General features: G+C 37.8%; 1 protein-coding gene across 1 annotated transcript in view; it reads right to left on the reverse strand.

Annotated features, from left to right (window-relative positions):
* Positions 1–12,274, reverse strand: part of LOC150087426 (cilia- and flagella-associated protein 44) — a 577,933-nt gene that overhangs the window by 125,809 nt on the left and 439,850 nt on the right. The window contains exon 28 of the mRNA XM_090372063.1: positions 3,868–4,064. Coding sequence (XP_090228189.1) covers positions 3,868–4,064 — 197 coding nt within the window. The remainder of the gene's footprint in view (positions 1–3,867; positions 4,065–12,274) is intronic.

A 12,274-nucleotide genomic window follows, 5' to 3' on the forward strand; every position in this document is an offset into this window, starting at 1 on the left:
TTAGGCCTATAACACACACCTACTCTCATTTTTCCTTTCCCAGTGCTTATGTCACACCAAACAGATTCAACATTGCATTGTCCACCAACATCAATTGGATGCACTTCCTTAGATTTTGTGTGTTTCTTAATTAACAGCATAACCCCTCCTCCCTTCCTGTCCTGTCTATCCTTTCTGTACACATTGTACTCCCCAAATTCCAGTTCTGCACTGCTTATGTCTGTGTGACACCATGTCTCTGATATCCTAACAATATCTGCCTTTCATGTCTTGACTGGCACTTCAAGCCCATCGAATTTATTAACTATACTCCTAGCATTGGTGTACATGCACCTGTTTCTATTCTTAGTTACCCTAACACAGCCCATGTTATTTACTTGTTCCACTATGACTCCCAGCAGTTCTGGAAATTCCCATTTCCTTGCTTTCCAGGCTCCTGCTCGATTGCATTTCAATAGAAGTAGTGCAAGAATCACTTTTACCTCTGCCAGCGGCTACTGTTAATCTATTAGTCAGTGTATCCCCCCTCAAGCTGGCAGTTTTCCGATCCACCTAACTCTGCCTCGATAGCATCAGCAAATATTCTTGCACCCTTTCTATTTAAGTGTATCTCATCCCTGTAGAAACAGTCTGTCCTGTGAACAAGCACAGACCAGGCTGAGAAAAATTCTACCCCTTGAGCCTTGCATAATCTCTCCAGGGCGAAATTGATCGACAACGCTCTCATCATATACTCCCTTCTATCGTGTCTGGACAGAATTGCAGACACTTTCAAATTCAACCCTAACTCATGGCTTTTTTTCAGCATTGTCTTGTACTTGTTAAGTAATTCTTCCGGTCTCCTACTCTTAATATCATTTGTGCCAATGTGTACAAGAATATCACCCTTTGTGCCCTTAAAGGATGATATCTGCCCTACAACGTCATCAACCTTTGCTCCTGGCAGACATACCCTGTTCCTATTCCATCTATTCTTTTTGCACAATATGTTCCCCATTTCCTTGACAATAGAGTCACCTACAACAACTAGTTCCTTTGGGACCAGCGCTTTCTGCCTTGGGGATTGCCGCTGTGTTGCGTGATGTTTAAGTGCAAGCTCTGGCATTGATGTGGGCAGCTGAGAGCTTAGTGCGCCCCTCAATTTAAATTCTTCGAGGGCATCCACCCTGTCCTTCAAGCTCTCATATAAGCCCATAACAATGCTGATTTGGTGCCTGATTTCCTCGCATTCCTTACATCACACACTCACACAAAGACATTCCCCTTGGCAATATCATGTCCAGTTCCTGATTGATCCACAAACACCAAACAAGCAGTGCATTTCAATAGACTGTGATTCAGAGGACAACCGCCCCCCCCCCAAAGTTCTCCCCTCAGCTACAGCACTTCTGCTGGTTTGAGCCTTTTGCTTTGCTGCTCTGGTTTGAGTCATGATTTCTGATCAAGTTGAATAAAATTCCAATACAAAATATAACACTAAACCTATATCCCAATGCATTTATAATACTAGGTATCTGAGAAGTGATCTGATGGAGGTGTATAAGGCCTTCGGTGTCGAATATTATCTCCGAGTTACGTTATATGACTTTCTTATCCCCTGTTAAATTATATGTATGAATTCACGATGACGCCACGCTTGTGATAACTAGATCGATATATTTATTTAGTTAAAAAAGTACAATTTAATTGACAATGAAATCTAATAAGATTAATAAATTTTACCAATTAATTGATACTACTATACTCGCAATCTAGTTTTCCATTAAACCTTACGCAATTATAATTATGATAGTTACCATTACAATAGTTTTCTGTTAAATCTTCCACTAGCACACGTATCATATAACAATGGCGGAAAGTTACAAATGGTTAATATATGGACACAAGGTATTATTTACTTTCCAAATCGTGCTATCTAAATTCAAAATAAACCACGGAGCTTGACTAGGTCTATAAGCTACTTAAAGAAAATAATTTAATATTACAATTAAGTCAATAAAGTGGCAAAGTATAATTAAAAACTTTGCATTCGTGGTAGCTGCAAAACCTGTCCACAGGTGGATTTGATACCATTACCGATACTAAGTAATAATCTACAGAATCTCTATCTAAATTCAATTTAAACTAAAAGTATTTATCAATGATATCAATGAAATTATATCAAGCTTAATGTCCAAGTTTGCAGATAATACAAAGGTTGGTAGGGTTGTTAATGACAATACACGTACAGTACACTACTGCAACAGGATCTAGAAAAGTTAGGCAAACGGGCTGAGATGTGGCAACTGAAGTTTAACATTGAGAAATGCAAAGCAGTAACCCAAGAGAAATGTATCAACTATGTGGTACTACACTCAGGGAGGTGTAGAATGAAAAAGACCTGGGGGTAATTGTGCAGTCAGATATGAAGTTCTCTGAGCAGTGCAGATGGGCTGCAAGAGTAGCTCATGGTGTCTTGTCAATGACTAGCATTAGCATTGGTAGAAGCATATGATACAAGAAAGCAAGCTTATGCAGTATCAGCCAAAAAAAAAAAAAAAAAAAAAACCAGTCTCATTTTACCCCTCCATTCGTTCGAAGTACCTGTCCAGCTGAGCCGTAAATTTATTTAGGCTATCAACTTCCACAACAAAGGATGGAAGTCTGTTCCACCAATCAACTACTCGCTGGCTAAAGGCAAATTTCTGCACATCTGTCTTACATTTGTCTTTCCTCAATTTGAATTTATGCCCTCTCAGGTGATTATTCTGAGCAAGAGGAAGAATCCCATTGGCATTGAGCATGCTCAAACCATTCAAGACTTTATACACCTCTATCAGATCACCTCGCCGGTGCCTAGTTTCCAGACACTGTAATTTGCAAAACTTAAGCCTTTCTTCGTAAGAGCAACCCTTTGTTCCATTCACTAATCTTGTTACCCTTCTCTGTACTCGTTCCAGAAGCTCAACATCCTTCTTGAAATGAGGCCTCCAGAGAGTACTCAAGGTGTGGCCTAACCATCTCCTTATACAAGGGAATAATCACCTCCTTATCCCTGCTAGAAAAATTCCTGTATATCATTGACAAGACACCATGAGTTACTCTTGCAGCCTATTTGCACTGCTCCGAAAACTTCATATCTGCCTGCACAATTACCCCCAGTTACTTTTCATTCTCATGATATACAGGAATTTTGCTAGCAGAGACAAGGAGATGATTATCCCTTTGTATAGGACAGTATTCAGGCCACACCTTGAGTACTGCATACAGGTCTGGAGGCCTCATTTTAGGAAGGATGTAGAGTTGCTAGAACGAGTACAGAACATGGAAACAAGATTGGTGAGAGGAACAAAATGTGTGCTTACAAAGATAGGCTTAATTTCTGCAAGTTGCAGCATCTGGAGACTAGGTATCTGAGAAGTGATCTGATTGAGGTGTATAAGGCCTTGAATGATCTGAGCACACTCACTGCTGATGGGATACTTCTGATTGCTGAGGGGGCATAGATTCAAATTGAGGAAAGACAGTTGTAGAATACATGTGCGGAAGTTTGCCTTTAGCCAGCGGGTAGTTGGTTGGTGGAACAGACTTCCATCTGTTGTTGTGAAAGTTTGATAGCTTGAATAAATTTAAGGCTGAACTAGAGAAACATTTGGAGTGACTGGATGGGTGAAATGAGAATTTTTTTTTTTTTTTTTTTTGCTGATGCTGTAAAGCTTCCTTTCTTGCATCATATGCCTCAACTAATGCCAATGCTAATGAATTCACCTTGAGTCAGTAGACTTAATTAAATGGCATACTCTGATTTTAAATATATGCACAAACTAAAACTTTTTATGTAATTAATAATGTCATTAGCTATTAATGAACTTTCCTACACATTAATACCTTTGTTGATGCCTCTCTTGAGTTGTTTCTTCTCTCAGTTCTATCACCCGGTCCTTTAATTCATCCAATTTAGAAGCTTGAAACACCAAGAAAAGGTCAAAAAATTCCAGGAGGATTTTAGGATTGCAACACATTACTTGGTCCAAAAAAATACTAGTAATTATGTTCAGCTGGTTTAGTTGAACTTGCTTTTCAAACTGTAAGGCAAAAAGTAAATAAATAAATAAAATAAAATGAATGCTCTCCCCCCAAAAAGTAAACCTAGTATTTTGCTGAGGGGGTGGCAAAACCAATGAAAACTCACATCGTGCTATACACTTGGGGAGAAAAAAAGTGTTTGATGGATCTCTAGTATGATCAATAACTTTTATCAATGTGTTCATATTCTTCCTGCTGAAAAATAACTTGTAATCATTCAGAAAACCATATTCCTTTTAAAATCCAGATTATAACTGAACTACACTAGGCCAATTATATATTATATTGCAAAAAAATAGAAGTCACACAAGGTGCTTATCATTCATGTTTGCAGGTGTGGATTCACTTCAATCTATGATGTTTGGGAGGAGATGGTAGTTTTGTATTCATCTTTTGTACCTGATCTTGCTAAATCTGCTGTATACTACTGGTAGACACTGTTCCATGCTTAAATTAAACTGAATGTATTTATGTTTCAGCAATTAATCACATATTCAACAGCTGAGTGGTCAACATACCAGTCCACAGTCTGCACGCCATGTGACTGAATTCATATGATGCCATAAGAAAGGGTAAAATATTTCTAAATTACAATACAGTCCAAGACCGATTAACCAGGGTGAATGGGAAATAAATTTGTCAAGATAATCAAAATGGAGGATAATTCATGAAATGAATGAAACACTCATAAATGTGATGAAAATGTAAATTTATACCCATACTACTCATATTTATAAAAATATACTACAGCGTGAGAAGATTAGACTTAAAATTTAATATTAATATAAACGGAAAACACCATAACTAAAATATACTGTATTTCCTCATGTATAAGATGCACCTTTTTTCGAAAAATTTGGGGTCAAAAAACGGGGTGCGTCTTATACAGTGGTTGTAGATTTTTTTACTTGCATTTCCTGCTTTTTCACGCTTGTTATCTTTGCGCTCATTGTTTCGCACTTGTTACAGGTATATTAGGTTACGTTTTGCCATGTTCTGCCCAGAAATGGCTCAGAAAAGATTTTTGTACAGCGCTGAATTCAAGTTATGAGAAGTTGTATGAATTTTATGATGAATAAAACTTGAGTTCAATAACTTTCTGTAATACATTTTGTTATAATTTGTTTCTGTTTTTTTTTCTTTTTTTTTTGGTTTGCCTTGTTGTGAAAGGTATATAAATTGTGAAGCATCAACTTATCTCCTTGTTATATTTTCTCTCTTTTTTTTTATTTAGGAATGTTACCAATAACCATATAGAATAGTAAAACTTAAGGATTACTGTGAGCTAGTATGCAAAAAGCAAAGGTGGGGATATGGTTTCTGAGTGTGTGTGTGTGTGTGTGTGTGTGTGTGTGTGTGTGAGAGAGAGAGAGAGAGATATTCAAGGATCTCTCTTGCCTACAGGAACAGAGCCTGTAATGGATTCCACATATTTCTGTTTATAATCACATAAGTCAGGAAAGTTTACAACTATTAATTTTTGAAAAGACTACAAGGTCAAGGTATGTTTGTTTTAATTGCGATCTCCAGGGTTTCCAAACCCCATGTACTTTTTCTGACAGGAATCTCAGTTATCGGTTGATTCAACTATTGCTCATCTCAGTTGCACAAATTATTTGCTGTATGATTACTTTCGCCTCAAAGGTGGTACTTGTTCATATATCCGTTCTGATATTCCCTGACAGAGACTTGGTAATTTAGAATCTCCTCTTTTCGATCTTCTCTGGCTTAAAATCCCTCTACATCATTGTGTCAAATTCATTTGCTGTCTCTATCATTCTCCCAATGCCACTAATCACTCACAGCTCTTTGACTTCCTCTCTTTGCGACTTGACTTTCTCCAGTCCAACTTTCCTAACAGTGAGGTAATTTTCCTTGGTGATTTTAATGTTCACAACTTCAGCCGGCTTCCGTTTTCTAGTCACATCGACCCAGCTGATCGAGATGCTGAGGCATTTGCAATTATTAATGACCATGCACAGATTTTTCTTTTACCTACAAGAATACCAGACAATCCTAACTATACAGCCAACACGTTTGATCTTTTTCTCACAAACAACTCTTCTAAGCAGATGGTTGCAGTGAGTGGTCCTTTAGGCACCTCAGATCATAACTTGGTGAATGTCTCTTCTCCAATGGAGCCTTTATCTCATGGCTATTCCCAACCTCTTATTGTTTGGCATTACAAGAATGCAAAATGGGATGATCTGTGAGATTTCTTTTCTTCTTTTCCTTGGTTGGATTACTGTTTCAAAACCTCTGATGTCAACATTTTTCTCAGATCATGTCAGTGAAATCATTCTCGTACGAATGGAATCCTTTATTCCACACTCCACTTTAAAATCTCTTCCTTTATCTAAACCTTGGTTTTCCAATAAATGTGCTAATGCTGTTTAAGAGAAGAATGTTGCATATTGTAATTGGCTTGTTTCCAATTCTTCATTTTCATTATCTGCCTACACCAAAGCTCGCAACAATTGTAAAGCAGTTATTAATCAGTCCAAACTAGATTTTGAACAGGCTAAGAGTAGAAAACTTGCTTCTTGTCCTAATGGTAGCCTCTTGCCAAAACTATTGGCCACAACTTTTGCCCATATCTGCTCACACCTCTGTCAAAACCAGATGGTTCTGTTGTCACTTCAGCCAAGGATAAAGTCAGCTTTATCCTTGGCGTTATTCCAAAGGTGTTTTTCCTTATGCTTGGAAATTTGCTCATATCCAGCCATTCCTAAAAAGGGTGACAAATCCCTCTCATCCAATTATCATTCCATTGCAATTACTTCTACTCTTCTAAAATAATGGAGAAATCAATTAACCACCAACTCAAACTACCTAGAAACCTTCTGTCTGATCAACGATCGCCAGTATGAATTCCGTCAGTGTCGATCCACTGGTGATATTCTGGCTTATGTTACCCATTTATGGACTAATTCAATGGAAAAGTTCGGTGAAACACAAGTAGTTGCTCTTGACATCTCAAAGGCTTTTGATCGTGTTTGGCATAAAGGTCTTCTAAACAAGCTTCCATCTTATGGTTTGCCAACTGTTTTTTTATAATTGATTATCCAGTTTTCTCTTTGATTGCTCACTGTGGGTGATGGTGAATGGCTCTCTGTCATCTAACTTCTCCACTAATGCTGGTGTCCCCCAAGGTTCAGTTCTTTCTCCCACTCTTTTCCTCTAGTATATTAATAATTTTCTTCCATTGACTCGAACTCCTCTCCATAGTTTTGCCAATGATAGCACATTGTTGCACTTTCCATTTTGAGAAACCTTGCCCTGTTCAATCAGCTTCAACTTCTCAAATATTCACTACCAATTCCTTAGATACCCATCTCCAGGTAATTCTCCAGTGGGGCAAAGACAACTTAGTTGATTTCAACCCTTCTAAAACTCAGTCTTGTCTTATATCTTGCAAAAAGGATTCTTCTGCTCCTATGCTTATCTTTGGTGGCACTCCGATTTCGAGTGCAAAATGATATATCTCTTTTAGGGATTACCCTGACTTCTAATCTCTCTTGGCACAAGCATATTACAAATATTGCTTCCTCTGCATCTAAAAAACTTGGTTTTCTCTTTTGCTCTCACTGCTACTTATCTTCCAAACAGCTGTTCACTCTGTACAAATCGCAAATTTGCCCTACCACGGAATATTGTTCTCACATCTGGGGCAGTGCCCCCAAAACCTCTCTCTCTCTCTCAGGCTTATAGATTCCATTCAGAAGAGGGCAGTTAGATTAATTAATGACTTATCTCTAACAAAGTCCCTGTACTTGCTGTCTCATAGACATACTGTTTCTATTGCATGCCTTTCTACAGATACTTCCATGGGCACTGTTCTTCTGAATTGGCTTCTATAATTCCCGCTCTCTCTCTCTCTCAAAACAGTCCGAACACGTGCTGCCACTAGCCAACATCCATTTACTGTCCAACTTCAAACTCAACTTTTCGTCTCCCTCGTTTATTCATTCAACTGCCGTTTCCTGGAACAGCCTTCCTTCATATGTATTTCCTGAAAATTACAGTCTACAGAAGTTCAAAGTCCAATGTCAACAAATATCTTCTTTGGTCTTCTCAACCTCCAACCCAAGTATGGTACTAAGTACTATAGGTTCTAATACCTCTCATAAAAAAAAAAGTGTGTGTGTTGTTATGTTGAGTGTTCAGTGCCGGCACCTGGCGACTTCGCAGCCAGGAGGTAGGGGACACCTGGTTCCCTGCCCTCTGACTCCCAACCTAGGACATGAGGAGGCATGGCAGGGACTGCTTTTAAACTGAAACTCTTACTGTGGCTATCAGGCAAGCCTTTGAGCCCCAAGGTGTTTAGGGAAAGGAAGTGGATATAAGAGTGAGAAGTATGGGAATTGGAAGGGAAAGTTGGATAGAAGATAAGGGGAAAAAGAAATAGACATCCCCTGAAATAGAAGAGAAAATAGAAAGTAAATAATACAAAGTATTCAGGTATTTTATGAAAATGAAAATGGGTAATAGAAAATGTAAACTTAGAACCAAATATCAGTCAACCATAAACAATAACAACAATATGTACATTGGCTATAGCTTTAGACCAACCCACAACAATTCTATTTCCTGAATCCTAACATTAGGCAAAAAGGAAACAAAGAAAATCAGGTCCAGAGAAAAACTAAGTTAAGTTTTAAGCCCATTACAATTTAATACTAGCAAAAAGTTAGCAATACCCACCCAGAAGTACAGCGAGAAACAATAAAACAAAATTAGAATACAATTCCACAACCAAAATCATTCCAGCCCCTCCCAACTCAGGAGAAGAAACAAGGACAATTTATAGTCTATCCACAAAAGCAAGAATAATTTCCAAAAGGACATCTGCTATTTAGATAACACATTGGCCCAAACAATTGGTAAGGGACAGAAAATCAGTTTTTTTACAATAATTTAACTATTTATAATAAACATCCAGAAAACAATATATACCTAATTAATAAAACTACAAATAAAAAAAATAAATAAAAAAAAGACATATCACTGTGTAGCCAACATATTAACTCCACAATGTCTATCCTCTAAATTCAGAGGGAAGCCACAATAACTTGCAGAACATATATACACTTTACAGCCAATGAAGAGCCAGTCAATCACCACTTACATTTCAGGAGATTATCCTGCTGAGCACTAACAACATAGAGGTTCACATCTGGTGAGTATGGGCTTGGCACACCCAGAGTCCTGAGCTGGATATCATCATTCTTCTCTTTCTTGGTGATTCCCTTCAACTTCTCTCTTCCTCTCTCTCTCTCAGGGTAACTCAGGAATTTTTTTTGGCCGGTGCATAAGCCTCAGGCTTCCTTGCACCATGTGGCTAAGTAATAATAATAATAATAATAAAAAAGTACTGGACCACCTAACCAGAGCACTATGGGAAGTTCAACCCCTCAACAGTCAAGACTTCCAATATTAAGACAAGGTTCAAGTGAGTCCACACAAGTCCACATTCCAAAAAAGGCTCAGTTCAATACATTAGTTTGTTAGAAAACTAATAATTAATAATCTTTTAGGAGAAACACACAACTCCAGCTCTTGCCAGTAAGTAATTCAACAAGTCATAGACAGTAATTGTATCACCAATGCCTGGATAACAACCAGGACAGTAACAGTTACAATCTGGCCAATTCACCAATAACAAAATGAAAACCTTATAATATATGCTATTAAACCAAAAGTCCCTGGCCAACAGACATTTCCACCTTAATAAATCAAGTTCAGCAAGAGCAGAATCAATTCACTAAAACAGTTCTTTTAAACACAACTAAGTTTATATTGCTGATGGCCATGATATACAATTGAAAACAAGTTGTAGATTCTGCAACTTTGATATTTATTGTAAGAATCCCAACAACCCAAGACGAAAATTCAATTAATTTCATCCAAACCCAGTCAGGAACCATCACTAGGTAAAGTCTATTATTTAACCTATTTACAATCAGGTATAATTCAGTTCACAACTTAAACATGCCTTGATCAGCAGATCACAAGCAATAAAACCCTATCAAGGTTTCCAATCTCAAATCCTAAAGCTGACAGTATATATATATTTACACATGTTAAACATTTCCATGATTTACACATTTTATCAACGTAATTTCATTTAGATACATTTACTCAAGTAGACAGCATTTCCAGAAATTACAAAACTTACAGAACACAATTAACACATCCAGTATACCATGGTCATTGAGATCGCCATGCAAAATACGCTTCCTTCTGCTGAATAGTTTATCAGCAAACTCCACTAATGCCATGTAATTTTCTCTATTTACAAGAAAATGAAACATATCACTCTGATTATATACATTTGTAATCAATTATAACCTATATCTAAGGTCTACGTAAGACACACACACAGTCAAAGATCAGGTGCTTCACAGTTTCTGGAGCACCGCAATGACAGTTAGGAGAGTTTGAAAGGCCAAAGGAAAAAAGCTTAGAATTTAAGCTTCTGTGACCTGTTAAAAGAAAAGATACATAAAAACCTGGAGAAAACCAGGTCAGCTGTTACTTACTGAATTCTTTTACATTAGGCATAAACCAGTGAGTATTTCTTCCAAGTTCAATAGAGACCAATCATTCTGCAAGTTCTTAACAAACTGCAGTCTAAGCCTAGAAATATCTTCTTCTTCAGAAAGATTCAAAACGACAAGACTACAATCATTACTGTATTTAGCAGTCATGCAGAATTGCATTGGCATTAGTAGAGGCATATAATGCAAGAAAGCAAGCTTATATAGCATCAGCCAAAAAAAAAAAAAAAAAAAAATCCTTTCCATTTCACCCATCCAATTAACTCCATATGTTTGTCTAGTTCTGCTTTGAATTTATTTAAGCTGTCCACTTCTACAACGACAGATGAAAGTTTGTTCCAGCAATCAACCACGCACTGGCTTAAGGCAAATTCCTACACATCTATTCTACAATTGTCTTCCTTCAATTTGAATTTATGCTTCCTCAGGTGAGTAATCTAAGCAATCAGAAGTATCCCATCAGCAATGAGCATTGCTCAAACCATTCAAGGCCTTATACCCCTTGCAGGTGAAGTGTCTCCAGATGCTGCAGTTGCAGAACTTAAGCTTTTCCTGGTAACACCAACCTTTTGTTCCACTCACCAACCTCGCTGCCCTTCTCTGTACTCGTTCCAGCAGCTCTACATCCTTCCTACAATGAGGCCTCCAGACTTGTATACATTACTCCAGGTATGGCCTGACCATTGCCTTATACAAGGGGATAATCACCTCCTTATCCATGCTAGAAAAATTACTGTATATCATTGACAAGATACCATGAGCTACTCTTGCAGACTGTCTGCACTGCTCAGAAAACTTCATATCTGACTGCACAATTATCCCCCAGGTCTTTTTCATTCTCTACCACCCTGAGTTTAGTACCACACAGTTGATACGTTAATCTGGAGTTACTGCTACCCATATGCAGTACTTTACATTTTCAATGTTAAACCTCAGTTGCTACCTCTCAGCCCATCTGCTCAACTTTTCTAGATCCTGTTGCAGTAGCATACTGTCATTAGTGTCATTAACAACTCTTCCAACCTTCATATTGTCTGCAAACTTGGACATTAAGCCTGATATACCTTCATCAATATCATTAATAAATACAGAAAATAACAATGGGTGCAACAAGACCCCAGGGGACACAACTAATAACATTAGTCCACAAAGAGGAGTGTCCATTGATTACCACTCTCTGTCTTCTCCCACTCAACCATCCCTTTATCCACAGCATCAACTTGTCCTTCATGCCATACTGCTACAATTTGTACAGTAGTCTTCCATATGCAACAGTATCAAAAGCTTTCCTGAAATCCAAGTATATGATATCAAAATTATTTTTTGCATCCAGTTCCTTTGTGACCACATTGTAGTATCCAATCAAACTGGTCAGACAAGACTTCTCCTTAACAAATCCATGCTGTGTCTGAATTATTACTTCAGTCTTGTCTAAATGATCTTGCAATGCTTCTTTAACCAGTGACTCCATTATTTTCCCCAGAACAAAGTTAAACTAACAGGTCTGTAATCATTTACATCACCCTTTGATCATACTTTGTGAATTGGGGATACATTTGCACATCTCCAGTTCGTGGGAACTTCCCCTGAGTCCAAGGAGGCTCTCATAATTATGCCTAAGGGTTTGCTTACTTCCTTTGCCATTATTA

The sequence above is a fragment of the Mastigoproctus giganteus genome, chromosome 4 (genome assembly GCF_048544385.1).
Source record: "Mastigoproctus giganteus isolate SK-2022 chromosome 4, ASM4854438v1, whole genome shotgun sequence".
Classification (NCBI taxonomy): domain Eukaryota; kingdom Metazoa; phylum Arthropoda; class Arachnida; order Uropygi; family Thelyphonidae; genus Mastigoproctus; species Mastigoproctus giganteus.